At 40.1% G+C, this 22907-nt stretch overlaps 1 protein-coding gene across 2 annotated transcripts in view; it reads right to left on the bottom strand.

The window, feature by feature from the left end:
• Brinp1 (BMP/retinoic acid inducible neural specific 1) overlaps positions 1-22907 on the bottom strand; it is a 185342-nt gene that overhangs the window by 117860 nt on the left and 44575 nt on the right. The window contains exon 2 of one of the 2 annotated variants that reach the window (XM_008833478.2): positions 19048-19315. The exons of the other annotated variant lie outside the window; for it this stretch is intronic. Within the exon in view, the coding sequence (XP_008831700.1) occupies positions 19048-19265 (218 nt within the window). The 5' untranslated portion in view covers positions 19266-19315. The remainder of the gene's footprint in view (positions 1-19047; positions 19316-22907) is intronic. 2 annotated transcript variants of the gene reach the window in all.

The raw sequence follows: 22907 nt of genomic DNA, 5'->3' as shown, positions 1-22907 counted from the left end.
ATTGATCTTTGAGAAGTGTGCTAAGAACATGCAATAGGCAAAACTGCTTCCTCAATAAATAAAGTTGGGCAAAATGAAGCCAACATTAAAAAGAATTAAATTGAATGCCACATATGAAAAAATGAAATTACATAAAAATGGCTGTGATTTGAATTTGAATTGTCCCTCACAGGTTCATATTTTGAACACTCAGTCGCAAGCTTGTGTCATTATTTTGAAGGCTGTGGAGCCTTGAGGTGGAGGCATCTACTTAGTGAAATAGACACAAGAGAGGGGGGACTTTGAAGTGCATACCCACCTCTGTTTCTGGCCACAGACAATACCCCCTGGCCTGCTGTGAGAAACTGCATCTCTGCCACAAGCTCACACAGCAGTGCTTGGGCCACTGCCTTTCCACTGCAGTCAGCTGGGACCCCTCTGAACCTGAGAACCAAAACAAAGCCTTCTTCCCTTAAGCTGTTTCCTGCAGGTACTTTGTCACAGTAATGAAAAAAGAATCGACTATAAAGACTTTAACATACCTAAAAACTATAAGAAAATAAAGGGAAAATATTGACATCAACATGAGAAAAGATGTTTTGGATATGTTGCTAAAATTGCAGGTAACAAAAGCCACACAAAACAAGTGGAATTTTATCAACCTGAAAGGAATCTGCACATCAAAAGCAACAATGAGTAAAGTAAAAACACAACCAGTAGGAAAGGAAAAAGTGTCTCTAAATCACATGCTTGATAAGGAATTAATATCCAAAGTGTCTGACCTGAAAATATATCTTAGTATTATGGAATTTGACTAGCATATGTGAAGCCCTGGATTAAATCCCCAAATACCACCAAAAGATCCATTTTATAAAAGATTTCAGATGGACATTATAGGCACCCACCTATAACCTCAGCACTTGGGACAGGGAGGGAAAATTGAGAATTCAGAGCCACATTTTACTATACAGGGAGCTCAAGAACAAACCAATTTTTAATTGGGCTATGGACTAAACACTAGAATAAACACACTTTTCCCCAAGAAAACAAAGACCGCACAGTATATGAACAGATGTTCAGGATCACTAGCCACCATGAAATTTCAAGTCAAAACCTCAATGGGACATCACCTCACTTATTCGAACTGCTATTACAATCAAGACAAAGTCAAGTGTTGACAAACTATGGAGAAAGGCAGTCCTTAAACACTGTTCACAAGGATGTGAATTACAGCCAGTGTGGACTAGAGTATGGAGGTACCCTAAAAACAAATTGAAACTAGGATTACCACAGGATCCATTAATCTCACCCCCAGGTATGTAGTCAGAGGAAATGAAACCAGTGTATTGAAGGAAGAGATCTGCACTCTTGTGTTCTCTGCAGCATTATAGAATAACTAACTCATAGAAATAATCTAAAGGTGTGTATGTCCATGGGTGACATGATGAAAAAAATGATTTTTGTGCTGTAAAATATTAGTTTTAAAAAGAAGGAAATGATAGCATTTGGGAATAAGATGGATGAACCTGGTTACACACACACACACACACACACACACACACACACACAAATACTATTTGGACACATTTTAATGAAATTTAAAGAATAAAACTTATTGAACCAGAGACCAGAACAGTGACTTCTACGGATGGCATAGAAAGGCAAAGTTGGGGAAATGTTGATAAAAGTCACAAAATTTTATTCAGTTAAGATGACTAAGCTCTGGAGATTTAATACATTGCTTGATGATAATACTGCAATGAGCACACGAAATTTGCTAAGAGAACAGAACTTAGGTGTTGGGAAGATGGAGGCATGGGAAGGTGGTTACTATGTGATGTCATGACTCTGTTCATTAGCCTGACTATTGTGATCATTTCAGATGGTATACACACATCAAGCTGTACATATGAAATATATATAAACTATTCCTAAATTATACTTCAATTAAAGCAGAAAAAGAAAAGAAATGCAAAGTATTTCAGGAACTGATCTTCCCAAATCTTTAGTGTTTCAGAAGCGGGAACCAAGGTTCAGCTGACACCCAAGAGATGACTGTCAAGGCTCCTCTCCCTCCACGTCCTCAACATTCTGCTTAGATTCTATAAGCAGATTTTCTGAATTTCAGTTATCTAACACCTTAGCTGTGTGATGTAGGGCAAGTCCAATTCCTGAACCTCCATTTCTTCATCTGTGAAATGAAGTTACAGGTGGTAGTTATTACAAAGAGTTATTATGAGGCATAATTGGGATATAGTTAAGATTTACCTGCTAATGCTGTGCTGGTGTCATAGCTCTATAGTTCACTGACTACTCTCTATTTTTGCTATTTGCTTCTTGACTTCTTCCTGAGCTAATGAATTCCAGCTGGATTTGGTCTCATCGTTTGCCCATGCCTCTTCTCGTTCACATTCAACTTATGAAAACACTGAGAGAAGCACGCAGTAAGGTGGGTTCATTTTTTTAATACTATTCCTGTGTTATCTCCTAGCCAGTAGTGGTTTCCTTCCTTGACCTTTTTTATAAAGCTACTACTAATAATAACAAATTAAAAGCTAGTTTTGCCGAAGCTAATTAAAATAAGGACTCTGTGCCATGCACAGCAAAGAAACACAATCTCCATTTTCTTTTTGCTGACGAGTATTCCCAGGCCTGGGTGTCTCAGTGCCTTTTTGCAAATCAAAAGAATATTGAACTCATTATATTGAAGCACAGGTAATCCTTTCGTCGGTCAGTCTGTCTGGGTCAACTGTTCCTGCACATTTATTCTGTACATCTAAAAGAGAGGACATCTAACGGTCCATCTCTAATATTACAGCCACTGTACATTTTGTTATCCTAAAATAATAGTCTGAAATCAGGCTACCTAAATACAGTTATTGGGTACCAAAGCACTTGTTACATCAGTACAGTGAAAGGAATCCAAAGTCAGCCTTCCAGGGCCAGTACACAACAGGGCTTGTATTTACATGAAGATTCAGGGTTTGCTAAGCACACTTACTTTCACTTTCTCTTTAGAACATTAAGGCTCTGTGGTTGAGACAATGATGATAAATTCCTCTCTCAGAAGAGGGACTGAAGGGTCAGAGAGAATAAATTGTAGCTCAGAGACCTAAGGGAAAATGGAACATAACTCAAATACAAATCTGTTGGAGACTGAATTCCCTCCACCTCATCCTTCTTCTGGTCTTTGCTGTAGATAGTGTTATTACTGTATATGATTTGTTCCACCACAACTTCATGTGCCTGGGGACTTGAACCACCTAGCCCCCCATGTGGTATGTTGAGATGCTGGAAACTCAATAGATAAGGCCTAGTAGGAGATAACCAAGTCATGGGGTTCCATCCTTCCAAGGGACTAAAGGCTGGTCTCCTGATATGGATTAGTTACCAAGACAATAGAGTGCAGGTTTGGCTCTCTTGACTGTCCCTTGAAATCCACCCATATAAAGCAATCTCTCCTCTCCAAGTGTTCCTGGTATGATGCAATCTACCACATTCTGATACAGCCAGAAGGCATTCACCAGAGCCAAGCTGATGATGGTTCCATGCTCTTATTAACGCTAAGACTGTAAGGTGAACAAACCTCTTTTCTTCACCAAGTATCAAGCATCAAGTGTTTCATTTCATTATAGCAACAAAAAGCAGACTAATACACAACTCCCAGAGTACCCTCTGATGCTTCACAGTCACTTCAGCACACGATTTCAAACTAAGACTTTGACCTAAGTCTTGTCTTCATGCACATACCTAGCACCAACTCCCAGAATCCAAGCCCACCTATCCATGCCAACTCAGTAACTTTCATCACCATCTTCATCCAAGCTCCTAATCTTTCTTTTAATTACTATAGAACTTTCCATCTCCCAAACCATTCTAATCCGGACACATTAAACACGCTTCTCTCTAGCTTAACTATTACGATACCTGCTTCCCCACTAAGACCTCTAACCCTCGGCCCTCCTTCATACCGTCAACTATCCACCAGCTTCACTTGTCTTTGCATTCGATTTATATCGAATGATCTAGCCACATATTTATTTTAACCAATACCCCTTATAAGTTCCTTTTAACAACATAATATATAATGATGCATACATACATTATGGTATACAATCTGATGTGTATATAGATGTGTATATATATATCATGGAATGGCCAAATCAAAGTAATTAATGAGATTATTGTCTAATATATTTATTTTTGTGTTAGGAACACTTAAAATGAGATAGCTTTTCCATTATCTCTGAATATGCAATATATTAATGTTAATTATAGTCACACTATTGAATAACAGATTTCTGAATTTATTCCCTCCATCAAATTTAAATTTTACGTCTTTTGACCAGCATGATTCTAATGCCACACCTCAGCCACTGGTAGTTATAAGAGTTTGACAGTTTCAGGTTCCATATTAAGTAAGAAATTGTCCTATTTGTCTTTCTGTCTGGCTTATGTCACTGAATACAATGTCATCTAAATTCATGCATATTTTCACAAATTACAGGATTAGTTTCTTTATAAAAGGTGAATAGTATTTCATTGCATGTGCATGTGTACCACATTTACACTATCCATTTACATATTGTTGGACACATATCAGTTCCACATATGGAGGTGTATATATCTTTTTTATATCCTGAAATTGCATCATTGGAATATACATCTCTACTTATTAGTAGGATTTCTGGGTCACATACTAATACCAAATTTTAGTCCAATACTCAACTATCTTGATTAATTATCTTTCTCTTGGCAAACCCCTCTCCTGTTGAACCCAGCGCATCCACAACTCATGTTCTGTTGCTGAAACTTTTCTCTTTTTTTTTGGAGAGTAACGTCTCAGCTTCACAAATCATAGTGTTAAAAATAAATTCCTAGCTGGGCATGGTGGCGCATGCCTTTAATCTCAGCACTCAGGAGGCAGAGGCAGGTGGATCTCTGTGAGTTCAAGGCCAGCCTGGTCTACATAGTGAGTTCCAGGACAGCTGGTGCTACAGGGAGATCCTGTCTCAAAAAGAACAATAAATAACTAAGTAAATAATAAATAAATAAATAATAAATAAATAAATAAATTGCTGGTCACAAACCTTATCAAAGTCCTGCCTTCTCCAATTCCCTTTTTATATTTCTTTAATAAGAATCTTCTACCTGTGCATGGGTGAACAACTCCAAGTATGTCCAAACACTGCATTCTTCTGGTGCTCCCTGACATCCTCTATCTACTTCACAAAGAGAAGAGAAGCCATCAGCAGTTCCTCCAGTTCCCACAAGGGAAATACATTTCTTTATCTGCACCAGAATCTCTCTTTCACGTCTTCCTTTTCCAACCGAAATGCATACTTCCTTTGACATTCACAGGCACTCTTGTTCCTCCTCTTCCACCTGCTCAGGAGATGCTTTTTCAAAACCAACCTACCCTGAGCTGTAGCTTCCATCTCTAACTCTCTTAAATGTCCTTCTAGTCTCTAAAACCAGTGAAACAAAATACAACTTCGCATTTCACATTTCTGCCCCTTCCTCGCTATGCTCCTTCAGAAAACAAAATGAGATGTCTTGTTCTTTATTCTGTCTCAGCCCGCTGCCATCTAGACCTGTCTGTCCCTAACATTCTATTTAAAGAGCTCTTGCCAAAATGAGCAAAAGGAACGTTTTAAGTATATGTCTATTTTCAGTTCTTACCTGATGTGCTATATCACAACTTACTTGGTTGCCTACACATCCTCCTTCAAGCAGTCATTTATTTTATTCTCTACCGCACAAAATGTACATGATACTTCTCCCATACCTTAGCAATGTCTCCAGTTCTCAGTGTTTCTCTTTGCAGGCTTGTGAACAGGCTTGTTCACAACCAAGCATATCCCATGGGCTGTCAGGCAACCTAATGACTCTGAATATTATAATTTCTCATCCCAGCTCTGCTTTAAAGGGTCACACCATTTCTATAACTGACTATCGAGTTTCTATTTGGATCATTCATGTGATATAAATTCCATGTTGTCAAAGCTGACTCATCGTCTTCAGATATATACGATCTCAGAAAGTCCCCTGGTAGTCCTGGACTCTTTATCTTGATGAAAAATGCCTCCACCTATTCAATCAAACAAGCTAAATATGTGCACCTTCTCTGTTTCCCATTCATCCTAGAGCTCGTGATTCATTACTGAAAGCATGGTCTTGATATTTCCCCGTCTTCTGAAGTTTTTCCTCTCTCTCAGCCTCCTTATTCAAGCACTTGCCATATGCTAAAACTTCTGACTCCTTAAATGATCTCAGGTTACGATTTCATTCATATAACATTACTGAAATAACAAAATCATATGCATGGAGAGCCAATAGTTATGGCAGGCTTCAGAGATGTAGTTGATAGAAGAGAGGTCTGACTATATAGGTTAGCGCAAGGTATCTTTGTGGTGATAGGACTTTTGTATCTTGATTATGATGGTGGTTATGTCTACACATAGGATAAAATGGAATAGACCTGTACATACATGTCTGTGATCCCCTGGTTGATATTTTATCTTTATAACATGTAAACATTGAGGAAACTATGTGAACCATACATGGGACCTCTCTACTATCTTCAAAACTTCTTGTGAACCCACATCATTCTAAAAATAGCATGTTTGAAGCCCAGTGTCAAAGCACACTCCTTTAATCTTAGTACCTGAGAGGCAGAGGCAGGCAGATCCTTGTGAGATCTATATAGACTCCCTGGTCTACATAGGGAGTTCCAGGGCAGCTAAGGCTACAGGGAGGCCATGTCTAAAACAAAAAAACATATTTGAAAAAAAGTGTCTCAAATCTCATCACTGCTATTTTAAACCCATATGATATCTCCTCTTAGCTGTGTCAGCTCTGGAACATGCCACTTTCCAGCCATGCATTTTGTATTTTCTACTAACTTCCCTGCATCAATCCATTATCTCCATTTTAACAATGGTGACCTTAGATAACAGCTAGAGCATGCTCCATATCCAGTCAACAGTCTCTGAACAGCTTCCCAGTGTTCTCACAAAATCTACACTTAGATGGTCCCAGGGAACTGCAGGATAAGTCAGTGTTTTAGGGAAATGACGGGTATTTGACCTTTATTGGACGGCATAAAAATTACCACCTTGAGGATGTTCATGCATTCAACATAGGGACACACACTAGTTTCCCTTCAAACTTAGATTATCTTTGTGAAGTTTTACTTGTAACAATTGGTACAATTATAAAATGCTGTGCAAAAATTAGTGGGGAACAGAAATGAACAAGGTATAACCTAAGTGCCAAGTCTGAGAAGTAGGAGAGAGTAGTTATGAGTAACTGAGAATAACATCAGGAATAAAAATAGTCCTTTAGTTTTGCATGTATTATTTTTCCTTCATATGGCCACTAAGTATGCCAGGACATAAATACTTCATTAAGTTGTTTGGTTCTAACCACTTAATAAACAGAATTATTAGTCTTTCATTGGCCTGGAGGAACTGCACATCACAAATTCACTGAAGCAATAAAGTCTTAAAATAAGGAAGCATATGAGCTTTTACCTTAAGATAAAGTTCAAAGTGTTTTATATAAAGTGTGTGGGGCTTCATGTCCTGACTCTGCTGCTGACATGCTAACAGCGTTTCTCTCCCATACTAAATTTCTTGTAGACAACAACAAGTCTTTCCTTTTGCTGCAACTCAAACGTATGCACACATGTGTGCATATGAACACATACATGCATGCACATACACTGATTTTAGTGTTTCTTCCTGTCATCACTGCTCCATTCCCAGCATTCCTCATGCTAGATACCAGTTTGGGTCTTTCTTGTTTCTTCATCAGTGATCTTGACAATTCAGTATTGCATTAGTGTGGATTAAAGACTAACACAGTATATACTCATATTTATATGGACTCAATAATTATTTGTTCAATTAATAATGCCTAGATATGTCCTTCCTTCATAAAGTAAGGCAATCACAGCCATCCTTCAGCACAGGACATATGATTTGTATTCTGTCCCTTTCTTATTCAAAGAACACTCCTCCATCCATGTGAAATAAAATGGTTGTCACACTAGAGCCACAGAAAGTCTGTCACAAGCCAACCCTCCTTGAAAAACAAACCTGCAATTGCATTAAGCAAAGTTATTCCACACTTCTGTCAACACACACACACACACACACACACACACACACACACTCCTCACCCTGAAATGCTGCTGATTGCAGTAAGGTATATGAGTAGGAAGTCGTCCCTGAGGGACCAACATCTCCAGTGCGCTACACATCACAGACATACAGGAACTGAAAGATGAGATGTCATCTGGGCTGATTAACAAATTAGAAGCTTGCAAATCACTGGACATGTACTGTATACATGAATCAATGCATGTACCTGATAGTTCCTTTGCCATTGTGCTGGCCTCTGAATTTCTGCCACAGGAAGATCAGAAACCTTCCCCTCTTTTGTCTTTCCCTTCTCTCTTCCTCCTCAGAAGTGTCTTCTTGGTCTAAGAATAATGCATTCTACTTTCAGAGGTAGGATCCATACTACACTACAGAACCCACAAGCCTATCATTTTTGAAGGTTCTAACAAGAGTCCTCCAACAGAGCTCCTGTTGTCAAATCGCCAGGGGTTGATGCTTCTGCTGTTTTTGCTACAATTCCTCAAGCACTTACTCTGTGCTAAGTGTTATCATATATTCTCTACTTAATAATTCACAGTGAACTCTGGAATTATCCCCTTTTTACTAACGAAGGCGCTGAAGCCACACAAATGTAAGCCACGTACTTATGACTTCATATAAGTGGGAAATGGGGAGTTAAGATTCAAATCAGCGTTGGCTTGAGTCTAAATACTTGCTAAGCTACAGTGAGTGTTTTAGAGTTCACAGTCTTAGACACTGACTTGTGGCAGGAAGTTTCCATCAAGGTGAGCAAGGATGAGTCAGGTAGAGATAAAAAATGGAATTCAAAATGTTTCTCTAGACAGTCTGAGAATCCACTGCTAATGAGACCTAACAATTCTTGTGCCCAGGAGGAAGGCCTCGAGAGAGAAATAAATTGCTCGGAGGCAGAGGCCTGGGCATTCTGGTTCCTTTCATTAGTGACACGAAAGTATCCAGCAGCTGAATAACTACGAAAAGAATGCATCTTGCCAGGGGTACAGAACACAGACGTGGGGCAGGTGATGTAGCGCAGGCAGAGAGCTGCCTTAGAGGGAAGGTCGCAGTTGAGCTAGAAGCACTGGGTGGAACCAGGGTCATTGAGCTCCATCTTCATTGTCTTAGGCATTCCCTCTCACTCTAAATTCCCACTACAACCAACTTTCCCTGTTCTGGCTTCCCGTTATCCCTATGCTGCAGCCAGAGCAATGCTTCCAAGTGCATCTGTGGACATCAGTTTGACGTTTCAAACCTTCGCCATTCCTAGTTCTTTCGGTGTTTATTGATTTCTTAACCACAGAGTCCAATTAGTGCTGCCCATGTGTGTGAGTGTGGTGTCATCCACTATGGCATGGGGAACCAGCCAGTGTAAACCCACTCACAAAGTGACTGTCCCTCCTCCCGGCATCCATCATCTCCCAGTAATTCCTCAGATAGTGGTGGGTCCTCAGAAGCCCATTCCTGCTCAATGCTGGAATTGCTAACTGTGCTGACTTTGTACAGCTCTTGTATAGATAGCCACAAGTGCTGTTTGTTCATGTATGCAACAGCCACGCCATGTCCAGAGGGCAGCATATTACAGCACTCTTCCCTGTCATCTGACTCTTACATTTGTTCCACATCCTCTCCCAAAATGTTCTCGGAGCTTTGGAGGGAGGGTGGATGTAGATGATCCATCTATAACCAAGCACTCACGGTAGTTTATTCTCAGCCCTTTGAACAGTAATGACTCTCTGCATTAGCCACTCCCCAGTGCACTATAGATGATGAAACTGGCAGATTTATGTTGCTCCCATCCTTTGCCAGAGAAGCGTTTTTCCTAGTTCTTGCACCAGGCAAAGCAGAGTTTCTAACTCTTTCACCCTGCTCCCTGTAAACTCAGCTCAATTTTCCTCTGAGGCTAAATGTGACCACAGTATAGACTCAAAGTCAATGTTTTAAAACTGGAAAATATGAAAATGAATTTTGTTGGTAGGCACCAGCACTTTAAAAAAATAATTTAGAAAGGAGTAAATGATATTTGAATGGAATAGAATAAGGTGCCACAATGCATCACATATGATAAAAACCATGAAGTTTCTGTGAATTTTCATTTCAAGCACATATTCTTACCTATGTCTCTAGATAGGTTTTTTTTTTAAAGTCAATGTAAAATATAATTCATTGCATGGGTTAAAATAAAAACAAAAAATAACAAAATACTACTGTAAATAGCTATCTATTAGTACTCTGTTAATTAACTGGATATTGAAGGTTGAAATCAACTTGCAATCTCAATTTCCTTCTAATATTGGCTTTAAACCCTGGATTCTAACATCAAAACTATTCAAAACAAAAGCACACAGCCTATGAGAACCTAGTCCCAGGGTTCCTCCTGTCTTTTTCCTCAGTCATGCATGAAATCCTTTCCTAACTGACTTCCCAGCCGAATCCTCCTTGGAGACTGTGTGGCATCCTTCCTCTAGCATGCCTTCCCAACTGGGCTTTTCCTTCCATCCTTCCCCAACTTCTCCACTTCTATACCACAGAAGGTCCTCTCCCCTATGCAAAGCATAGAAACTCCCATGGCATTACTCAGCCAGGGAGCTTCCCACCCATGTGGCATTGGTAATCTGTCTTTTGTTTACTTTTCCCCAAAGATACCAGAGGCCTTTGAGGACAGGGAAGAAGGATTTCCTCTCTCATCCCCATTAAACAGTACAAGGTCAGGTCAGCAGGACTTTGGAGAGCAGAAAATAGTTTTCAAATGAATGCATAACTGCAGGTGTTCCAGAGGAAAAATTCCCTTTTTCTTTAGCCCAAGATTTAGGGCAAAGTCTAAAGTCTTGTGCTAGATACCTTCAGATGTCAACTTAACACACATGGATAAAGTGTTCTTAAACTGAGCAAATTCCCCCATTGGATTGGCCTGTATATGTCTGTGGGGCATTTTCTTTTTCATTGAGTGAAATGGGAGAGCCGAGATCACTGTGGGCAGTGCCACCCCTGGGCAGGCAGTCCTATGTTGTATAAGAAAGTAGGCTGAGCCTAGGGCAGGGAAGCAAGCCAGTAAGCCATATTCCTTCATGGTCTGGACTTTGATTCCTGCCCTGAGCTCCTGCCTTGGCTTTGCTCCGTGATGAACTGTAAGCTGAAGGTGAAGTAAACCCTTTCCTCCCTGGGTTGGTTTTGGTCAGTGCTTTTATCACCACAACAGAAAGTAACTAGGACAAGCCCTAAGGGTTAATTTCCTAATTTCCACTGTGGTAGCTAACGTTGTCTTTGCTGTCAGCTTAAAGGCCCTGTGTCAGATTGCCCTGGAAGAGGGTGGGCAAGGAAGTCCATTTTTAGACACTGCTCCTGACTAAAGTTGGACAATTGCTCTGCAGAGATTGCAGTAAAATGTGCTTTGCAACTCACAGAAGCCAGTCCAGTAATGGCATGAAGCAAAGAGGTAAAAGACTGCAAAGGTGCCAATTTCATAGCAATAAAACCATAGTTCTTAGAATTGGGAGATCAATTTTAAATAATCAGCACTGGACAGTACCTTTGAATTGACCCCAAGTAGCACAGGAGAAAGTTGCTGGTTATGTTCACTCCCCTCCATTCAGGGAAATTTAGAACAAGTGAGGAATGGGGAGAGGGTAGAGATTGCTGCCTCCCCCCCCAGTATACCTTAAACTGACAACATGAACAAGGGATAGTGCCCCATATTTATCTTCTTTTGAGCCAACTGGGCATTTTCTAAAAGGTGGAAAATTATCTGTTTAACACACTTGATCTGAGTTGCTTTTTATATCACAGGCCATATTTATTCAGACCTCAAGATAGAGCCTACACATCCCACTTTCTAAAGAATTCTTCAGGCAAATTGGAACTCTCCCAGGATTCCCAGAAGAATGAACACTGCCTAAAGTTGAGATCCAGTTTTCCTTAATCACGTCTTTGCATCAGAAAGCAAAAATGATTTGGCTGCATTGCTGTGTGCCTGTCAACCAGTCTGCACCCATACCTAAAGTTTACATGGAAAATCTTGTCTCCATTTGCTTCTCTGGCCAAACACTTCTGGGAATCTATTACAGTGATGCCTGTATTCAAACCACCCCCAACTCAGTTATATAAAGACCCAAATCTAAGATCACTTATCTTAATATTTTTCTTAAACCTTTTCCAGAAATACTGATTTCTTGGCTCTTTCAGAACTGACTATAAACATGAAGTTACAGATCGTCACCTATATCACACCCTCTCCTCCCAAAGTTCATGGATCACTGCAGATTATAAGAACCAGAGATGGTAGATGAATACAAGGAAATGGTGTCTGGACACAGAAAGGCAGTTGTACATATGAGCCACAGCTCTTGTGACAGCTTGAGCAAGACCTGTGCAAGCTCAGGCCAGAAAAAATATCTGTCATCGATGGGGGAGGTGGGCAAGAATCTCCAACCCTAACTGAGGATCTGTTGGTAGTTGATAGCTGCTGGGGAAAGGAGAATCATGTTTCCGAACAAGCATAATGTCTAGTATGTTGATCAGGCTCCAGGGAATAGACTCACACTGAAGAGCATTTGGGCAACATTAATTAGACTTGATAGAGTTTGATAAAAGAAAAAAAAATAGCAGAGGATGCGAAGTTGGTGAGGGGCAGCTAAGGACAGAGATGGGGAGGGAGTCTGAATGTGATTGAAATATATTGAATGATTTTTTCATAATTAAATAAGAATATTTTTTAAAAAATAAGATGATGCTTGTGACAAAAAAAAAAAAAACCCTGAAACTGCTCACTCCATTCTTTTCCATCATAAACCAGAAGGTTGAGTCATACCAAAGTACTCAAAGTAAAAGCTGCACAATATGATAGAGCTTCCTTGACCAGGTGTCAGGTACCTGACTAAAATCCAGAAAAGCAACACCTACACTCTCTACACCAAACAGAAACAGCAACAAAGCCCTAGTCCTTACCAGAGAGAGAGAGTTTGGTCAAACATTGGCACATAATCTAATACAGTGATGAAAGCCCAGCAGTAGGAAGCCTCGAATAACTAACTGTCTAGGTTTCTCCACGTACATATTCACAACATTTGGGGAGGCAGCACAGCATGGCCAAGGATGACGTCTCTGGCATCAGACATGCCTGTAAGCATGCCTACTCTATGAAAAATTAACCTTTACCTTGCATAGATTAGATAAATAGAGATAACAGTTTACTACACTGGATTATTGTCAAGACTAGTGGTAATCATTTTGACACTCAGTATATAGTGCAATGCAGGACCCCGAAAACAGCAATGTTAATATTTTCCTTATTTATCTTCATTGATATCATGTAATAATAATGATATTAGCAGCAGTAGTAGTAAAGTAATTGTGGAATCTTTTTTTTTTCTTAAAATTACCTTGTTAACTCACTTGGACTAATTATTGCACAGTAATAGAAATGTTGCCCCTGAACCAAATATTGTCACAATTCTATATTGAATCAGCGGCTGGAGACTACATTCAAGTTCAGCCAGTCTGCTGGCTGGGGCAGCGTTTGGCTGCCCTTGTACATCCACTATTCTGTAAGCTTCCTGATGGCGAGGGCAATGTCTGCTTGTACATTGTTGCCTTCATGCATAGCTCCTGCCATATTTAGATGACCATTGTATATCAACAACCGAATACTAGATAATGACCACATCTCATTCATCTTAAAACCATCCACACAACCCCAGCTCCATTCACTTAGTCAAAGAGCTTTACCGCAAAACCTACTACAGACATATTTTTGTGAAACCCACAAAGGAATATCTTCATGACACATCAGAACTGAGATTCATACAAGCCTGAAATAAATATGTAAGACAGCTGCGCAATTAAACTTGGCTTACCAAGATTTGATTTATACACAACTTTCAAGTGCATATTTAGAGCTCTAAGGGGGCACAGTATAAGCCACAAACCACTTACATTGAAACCTACAGAGAAAGCCATTCAATACAAAACCACCTCTGTGGCAGAGTGAACATATTTATCACTTCTCTCCTCTAACCTGACTTTCCAGAATCAAAGCCTACAAATGGTACCATAATCCTCCCAATAAAGCTATAGTTGAAGCTTCCTTGGGAGGTAGAAGCAGAAAGATCAGGAATTCAAGGCCAGCCTCAACTCTACAGTGAGTATGAGGCCAGCCTTACACGAGTCCCCGTCTTACAAACAAATCAACAAGCACTCTTCTCACTTCCCAAAATAAAAATATCAAAAAGCCACCTTTGAAATAATTGTTAAATTTGCCGCAATTACTGATGATTTCAATTATTTCAAGGCTATTAAAAGTTAATAAACACAATAAGGCATTAGGAGCACACCAAGATTCTGGAATGGGGGAACAGAACTCAAGTTTATGAAGTTCTTAATAAAATTCCTAGTACCATATATGTGTGACTTATTTCTGTCCACAACTATATCAGAAATTTACTATCATCTCCATTTTACAGATGAGAAAACTGAGTCTCAGAAACTTTGTGGCTTGCCCATAGTCAGAGAAACTCTCACTGAAAATAAACCAGGTGACTAAGAAAAGAGACAGACATGCTAGCATGTTTAGGGCTCATGTTATAGAGGGTCAGATGCTTGCTTTCAGCTCTTAGCTCTAGGGTTTCTCAGCTATGTAATATAATCAGTTTGTTCAGTCTTTTCATGCCTCAGTTTTCCTAGTCATAAAATGGAACAATAAGCAGTCTAATCTCATTACTCTGAAGAGTATCCTCAATGTAAACAATCACTTTCTACAACTCATTGACCATTCAGAACACTTAGCACACTTTAATTTAAAATCATTTTATTATTTTTATTATGGGAACAAAAATATGAGACGCCCAGGAGAGGAAGAACTGGTGGTTTAATTTTCTCCAGCCTGGGAACTGAGAAAATAAAGAGGTTGTTTTATGAGCTGAGAATAAATTCTAGGATTTTCTGGGGTTAGAAAAATCATTGTAGAGGTAAAAGTCGTGGCTGTTTCCCACCCCCAGCACTGGCTGACATTTTCAGATCCGAGCCCTTGGCCTCCATGCCCTTACCCAGGGCTCAAGCTGTGCCTGACCCTTGTCCACTCCCATCCTGACCTGTCCACATTTCCACATGCTGCTTTGCCAACCCATCCCTTAAGCATGAGGATGGCCTGGTAGCTGGTGTTGGTGTCTTTGAAGACACCAGCATCGACAGAGCCTGCCCCTGATTCTGACCTACCACAGCTTGCTAGGAGAGCCAGGCCCTTGCAATTTTCATTTAGAAGCCTTGAAGCTACTAAAGCATTTGTTTGCTCCCAGAAGGAGAATATCAGAGCCTTCTGCATCAAGGGAGGGCCTTGTCTAAGATCAAAAGTCTTTCTCAAAAGAATGAAGAATCTGACTTGATTTCCTTGACAGGGCTACTGATGATATAAATCCCAAGAGTCAATTAATGTCCTATAGGGAATTGTTTGGCTAGTTCTTTTTCCAGAAGTGTGTTCCTCATGACACCATGATAAAAGAAAAACAAATCGACTGACAACTGCCCAGTGAGCACAAGCTCACACTTGTTCTAACCTGCACCAGGAAGAACATGTCTCTGGGTATCTATGTGCATGTGGTTTCATGTGCAGATTACCACAGGAGCCAAATCAGTGATTATGGAATTTACAACTTTCCTGATATGCCTCTCCTAGACTTCTTCTCTGGTGGCACTTAATATGGATATGATATTTTGTGTGCACACACATGATTAATTAATATTGCTCTCTCCTCTGAGACAAAGGACCATGTTTATTCTCCTCACTGTGGTATCATCTGTGCTAAACAGAGAGCTGGCACTATAACTTTAGTAATTATTTCAGGATTATATAAAGGTAAGAATGAATAACTGAATGACCAAAGGTCTGGCTTCTGGGTTGAACTTCCATCGTTTAATTAACCATGTAACTTTAGTTAAATCATATACTCACTCTTAAAGCTGATAGCATCTTAGAAATCAGCTCACTGGGTGACTGCGGCCTTTGTTTAAGAAGTGGATTACATTTCAACACAAAACTCATGTGAAAACCAAACATAAAAACACATGCAAATCTTCAATTTGAGGGGCATGGAGTGCATGGGATCCTGCCGGATCAGCCCTTCTGGTCCTCGCCCCACACTGGAATGGTTTCTATGACTACTCTAACAAGTGGTCAGCATTTCACATAGCACAGGTTGAAATTCACTAATCTAAATCAACCCTATCATTTGATAAATGATGAAAGTGGGATTCAGAAAAAAAGCCAGGCTTCCCTAATATTACAAGATCAGTGCCTGGCAATATGGAACTGGTACCCAGATGCCTATACTTCTAGCATATTTATCAGTGTGGTACTTCTAGCATACTTATCCATGTGGTTATGGATTTATAAACATACTTGGTTTCCAGCTCAGGTTCAAACTTTTCTTGGCTATAAGACTTTGTTCAAGTCACTCATTAAATCATCTTTAAATATTAAAATAAATGTGAACTCCCCCAATGTTGAAGTGTCTGTGAGAAGCTCAAATAGAAGAAAAAGTTATGTATAAAACCCAGAAGTTGTTATTATTTGCTAAAACACAAAAAGAATTAAGATACTTGGAGCTCCACTATTACTTCCATGCCCCAAATCTGGCATCTCAAAATTATAAGGTTCCCTGATGAAGTATTTCAGACAGTATCCTCTCAAGTAGTCAACACATATCATAAACACAAACAGCAAAAACTGTACTCTGCTAGAAATTAAGGATCCAAATTTGAGATAAAGCAGGTGGCTATTCTACTGGGGTGATTTAAGAACAGTTCTCCCAAGAGGCAGCAGCCCTTTGAATCAGTCATTGTAACTGTATTAGAATGCTGGTATTTTCTACTAAGAGAAGAAACCTCCCTTATTTCTCACATCTGTACTTTTTTCTGTCATTCACGCTTTCATTCCCTTTGTGTTCTCACATTTTCATAATGCTCAGAAGACCCTTCCCAGCAAATCACTGATTATTTCCTATTCTTCAGGGCACATAGAAAGCTCTTCTACGAACTCTTACAAAGACAGAACCCCTGTTAAGACCTCAAGGCATTAGTGGGTTAACTTTCAAATGATATGCATCAGCAGCTGGTGGAGATTTCACTCATCTCCAGTAAACAGGACCACAAAATGACTTTTCTACTTTCCATATCAGTAACACAGGCAATCTTGGGTCTGAATCCAGCCCTTCTTCACTGCAGGGCAACATTCTTCCCTGTACCATATTTTCTTTCTCTCTTATTTGCATTAGCTCAGAAATGTTAGACTTTGCATTTTCTTTCTTGACATTAAGACAAAAGCTCCAGAGAGGTTTTTGCATTTAATTTAAATTCATAATATTTATAGTGTGCTTGTAATAACAATGATAGAGCAAAAGAAATGAACCCATGTTGTATATGTGTATATATGCATGTGCATGCTCTCATACCTGTGTGTATAACCCTTAAAGAGATTCCAGTTAGGTAATAAAGAAATACAAAAATTCATTCTAATTGTAAAAGGTTTATAGTAAAAGAGGAATAAATTTAAAGAGTTCTGGATATGCATAGATACCATGATTAAATAGAGGGTAGAAAATCAAACTATAAGAAAATTTTCTTTGGGTGATTGAAACTCAGAAAACCATAATCCAAAGCATGGCACTTATTCATGTTGAGTGCTTTGAATTAAAAGAAAACTAAAATCTATGTCACCATCTCCTGTGCTCTTGGCTCTTAGCCCCTTTTTCTCCCCCAAAGTACAAGATAGAACATTCCCTGAAGGTAATTCTTGTATCTACAGACATATTCTTCTAAAAGTAGAACAACTATAGCCAGGCATGGTAGCGCACACCTTTAATCCCAGCACTTGGGAGGCAGAGGCAGGTGGATCTCTGTGAATTCAAGGCCAGCCTGGTCTACATAGTGAGTTCCAGGACAGCTCAGGCTACAGGGAGACCGTTTCAAAAAGACCAAAAAAAAAGAACAACTATCATGGATCTTCTTCTTCCCCCAGCAATCTCATCACCAGGAAACAGTATACACAAGCCCAGATTCTATTACAAGCTATCACCTATTGTTCTAGTGTAAGTAACACGTTCCGTTACCAGAGATACTTTATCTACATAACAAGTCAGTTCCCCCTGCATTTCTTCTCCAGACCGCCCTATGACTTGTAATGATTCTACTCCCTTGGAAACCCCAAGTTCCTATTCTGTTCTACAGTTCTACATTTTAGGATATACACGTTTAAATCATCTGCCCCTTCCTCAAGTTTCATTATTTTGCAGGGCTCCCATGTATACACACATACAGCAGTTTTCTTCTTGTTAATATGTCTATTGTGCATTGTATAGGTTAAGTTACTAAACATTCAGAGGGTCTCTCCTATATAGAACTTGGTTGTTTTGGTTGAATAGGATCACAGTAAGCTTATAACCAGGTCAGTAGCTTAAGAGAAAGTTATTCATTGGATGTCCCTACTTTTTCCCCAGATTTATGAATATGTTTGGGCAGGATACTCGGCTCATTTGTAGCGTTTGCAAAACAAGAGGCGTGCCATGACTATGGGTATAGACAAACCAGAGTTTGAAACCTAATCCTAACACTATTTGAATGTGTTTCTTTGGGAACCATAATTAACAGAACTTAGATGTGGCCACTGAAGTTGTACGGTAGAGAAAACCATCAAAATCTACATTAGATGACTTAAAAACTTAAATAGGATTTTGAAAGTACTAAGTAGAATACTCAAGAAGTATTAGTTATTTGATCTCACCATTGCTAATAGTTTACGCAAAATTGAATAAAATCTCTAAACGGCTTACAGCAAAGTCACCGTGTCTTAACTTAGATGTGTCTCCACACATCCATGTGTCAGACAATGCCTGACACCTCCTCCCCAGAGCACAACACGAATGAAAGGCCTGTATCATACCTGTATATTTTATATCTGGTTGTAAATCCTTGACGGTGTCTTTCCACAAAGGATAGGTAGCTCCTGGCGTGGTGGAAAGGCCCCCTGTCTGAAATAAGCCAATCAAATTCCTTGGAGACATGTTGGTCTGTCCCAGCTGGCTCCTGGTGGGAGGGCTGCACTGAGATACGGCCCCATACAAACAGGAAGTAGAGGAGCTCAACAAACCTCCAGTTCATGCTTTTCTGCCGGCCTTTTTCCTCTCATTCTTGCTCCATTCTGTGGAGTCCTGTAGAGAAAAGAATCGAGAACAGAGAAAGGAAGGAGGAAGAAAGGAAGGAAGGGAAGAGGGAGGGAGAGGAGAAAGGCAGTGGAGAGGAAAAAGAGAGGTTAACAACGTCACCAGACGATCATTGGGAAAATGCTTTACGTTTTATAAGTCACTATTGCTTCTGGTTAAAAGCATAGGCTCTGTGGTGGTTAGCGCCATGTTCTTGATTTGCTATTCATATGTGGTGTAGTATGAATGTGTTTATAAGCTTCATAGTTTTAAGGATGTAGTTTCCTCATTTGTAAACTCAAGACATGTCTAAGTGCCTAGATCTTAATTCTTGGTGCATTTTGTGTGTGTGTGTGTGTGTGTGTGTGTGTGTGTGTGTGTGTGGAGAGTAAATGAAATGGAATTAATGATGAAACAGAGTATAATAATAAAAATGCATGAGAAAACTCTAATATCTGTAAACCTTCGGCCTTCACCAGCAACCTGCCTCTCATAACAAGGATGAAGTGGGCAAAAGTCCCTTCTCTTCTCCTCTGACATAGATTAAAAACTCTTTGAACATATGTTTTGTTTCTTGCATGGTCAGTTGGGCACACAAAATCTTAAAATGGATTGGCAACCTGCCTATCCAGGATGGACACCTAAAAGGTGAAGAGTTCTTACAAATTTTTGGAGTCTAAATTCTATAAAGCTCAATGGAATATTCTTAGAACCTCAAGGAAATTTTGACCAGGAAAGTCATCAACTGGCTCCTCTGAGCCTCAAGGTCTCCTGACCATCTGTAGAGACACTCAAGATCATGGGTTTAGGAGGCAAGCAGGTCTGGATGTCCCCTTTTGTTAGGCAGTGTCACAGCACAGTTATACTGCGTTGGAAATTTCTTTTTCAGTCCAAGAGAATTCTGTGGATAGATTTCTTCCACAGAGCACAGAAGAGAAATCACAGGCCACATCCAGGCTTTGGAAAGCCTGAAAGTTTTACTTTATCACCTCCTGTTTGTCGACTTACTAGCTTAAAAAATGGCTGTTTGTCTCCACCGCTTTTTTCTTCTAAATAATCTTGTCATGCTCCATGTTGAAAGGATGGTATGAATCTAGGCTGCATTTTCTATGAACAGAGTTGTTTCATGCATGTTATTTTGAGTCATTGAGATTTTTTTTCCTGATCTGTAATATGTACTTAATTAGAACAGGTGGGCCCAGAATTCGTATGACAATTGAATCTCACAGTTAGTGTAAAGTGTTTTTTCCCACACCTGGCATATAGTAAATGCTGAATAAATGTCATGAATGATAAGGAGAATTATGATGATCACGACGAATGCTGATACTAGTGTTGTCAGGTCTTGGCCTGTAGCTCAAGGGTAGAGCACTTACCCAGCATGCATGAGGCCCTAGGTTCAAACCCAGTATTGTCAAAAGGAAAAGACAAAAGGGAACTGTTGACTTAATGTTGTCAACTTAATTTCCTTTGTGCCACAACCGAACCAAACCCTGTTTCACCTTAAAAACAGTGGAGTTCCTGTCCTTGGAAGCCATTCCTTTTCTATTCTTTTTAAGAAGTGTTCTGGCCACCCAACTCTGTTTGCTCGTTTTCTTTAACCGTCTGTCAGAACTGATTGTCTTGTATTATACGTCTTTGTTTTTATGTCTGTCTTATTCACTGGGCTGTGAGCCTTTAACTGTCAAGAAGCTTTCGAAAGTAGTTTCTAGTCTTGGCTAGCCATGTGGCTATGAGCAGTCATGACCCCTCTCTAGGCCTGGGATTTTTATGGGTAACATTTAAAAATAAGATGAAGACACAAACATTTTGTCAACTGTAAAACCTACACACATGATTGAATACACCTCATTTGGCTACTCTCCCAGTTGAATATGGGAGGCCAGTAAAGCTAGGCAAGAAGAAATCAGAGAGAGGGGTGTAGATTTCTGCACAATTGACTATTTCCCTCGATTGCTCAATTGCACCATTTTATCATGAGATGCCACAAAAATCTGCCTGTCTCTGCAAGCCCCAGCTGTCAGGGCAAAGGAGGGAGGCACGTGTGCAGAGTGTTAGCTGGAAAAAGCTGTGGCCTGAAGTTTTGTTCAGAGCCTAAAACAAAGCAGTACATGTTGAGTGCAGAAGTTTACCGGCTACAGCTGCCAAGACGGTCTGCCAGAGCCCACCGGAGTGGTAAGCAGGGGGCGGGGGAGATTGTTTAGAGATCCCCAGACTGAGCCACAGCATGCTGGAATCACAGATTCCAGCACAGCGTGCTATCCATGCAGCCCTTCTGCAGAGCCTCTGTTGTGAGTGGGTGCAGACGGGAGCCTGCACAAGAACGCTTAGCTGTTACTGTGTGGAAACAGGATGAGAGAATTGCAGCTTGCAAGAGTGGAACTGGAATGAGGTTATACGTTTAACAGCAATGTGTGTGTGTGTGTGTGTGTGTGTGTGTGTGTGGAGAGAGAGAGAGAGAGAGAGAGAGAGAGAGAGAGAGAGAGAGAGAGAGAGAGAGAGAGAGAGAGAGAGAGAGAGAGAGAGAGAGAGAGAGAGAGAGAGAGAGAGAGAGAGAGAGAGAGAGAGAGAGAGAGAGAGAGAGAGAGAGAGAGAGAGAGAGAGAGAGAGAGAGAGAGAGAGAGAGAGAATAAGCCTTTGGCTTATAGTCCTAAGGTTAGCTGAAATTAGAAAGCTCTAACCTAGTGTTCTAATAAACAGGGGCATTTTGCATTCCAGGGACATCTTTGATCGTCACAACTAAGGGGATGCTCCTGATATCTGGCAAATAGAGGCCAGGGTTGCAGCTAAACATCCTATCACTCACTAAACACACCCTTAGGATGACACTGGACCAAGACATCAGCGTTACAAAAATGCAGCACACTGCACTAACGCAATTCCTTTTTATAGATCACAACCCCAGCAGCATATTGTGACTCCTGGCTTCTAATTCTGCCATTTATCATGATAGAGCAATGGGTACAAATGACTATTTGAAGTGCTTGGTTTTCAAGAGTTGTGATAACTCTTCTAAAACTCTTTAAAACACTGAAGCAAGTAGAGATGTGTCCACCATGGAAAAAATAAAACAGATCTCTTTTAACTTAGGGAATGACAACTGTGCCTGCCCTGTATGCAGAAGACCTTGAATTCAATCCACAGTACCACAAAAAGGCGAGAGGCCTGAAAGCACTCCACTACTGAGCCATAGTCCCAACCTTATACAATCATAAGGATCTGATTTCAGATTTCCAGAACTGAGAGCTGGTTTTGTGCCTCCAATCCCAGTTCTTATAGGCAGAGACAAGAGGATCCTGGGAGCTTACTAGTCAGTAAGCCTAGCCAATCAGTGAGTTCCAGGTTCAGTGAGAGAACGTATCTCAAGAAACAGTGTGGAAAGGAGCCAGGCATGTTAGCACAAGGCTTTAATCCCAGTACTTCAGAGACAGAGGCAGGGGGATCTCTGTGAGAGCGAGACCAACCTGGTCTATATAGTAAGTTCCAGTTCAGCTGAAACCACAGGCAGACTCTCTCTCAAAAAGACATAATAATAATAATAATAATAATAATAATAATAATAATAAATAACTAATAATACTGAAAAGAAGTATAGAGGAAG

This window comes from Nannospalax galili, unplaced genomic scaffold (assembly GCF_000622305.1).
Source record: "Nannospalax galili isolate Female #2095 unplaced genomic scaffold, S.galili_v1.0 scaffold34, whole genome shotgun sequence".
In the NCBI taxonomy this organism is placed as follows: Eukaryota; Metazoa; Chordata; class Mammalia; order Rodentia; family Spalacidae; genus Nannospalax; species Nannospalax galili.
Note: the sequence above shows the minus strand (reverse complement) of the source record. Positions and strands in the feature narration are given on the sequence as shown.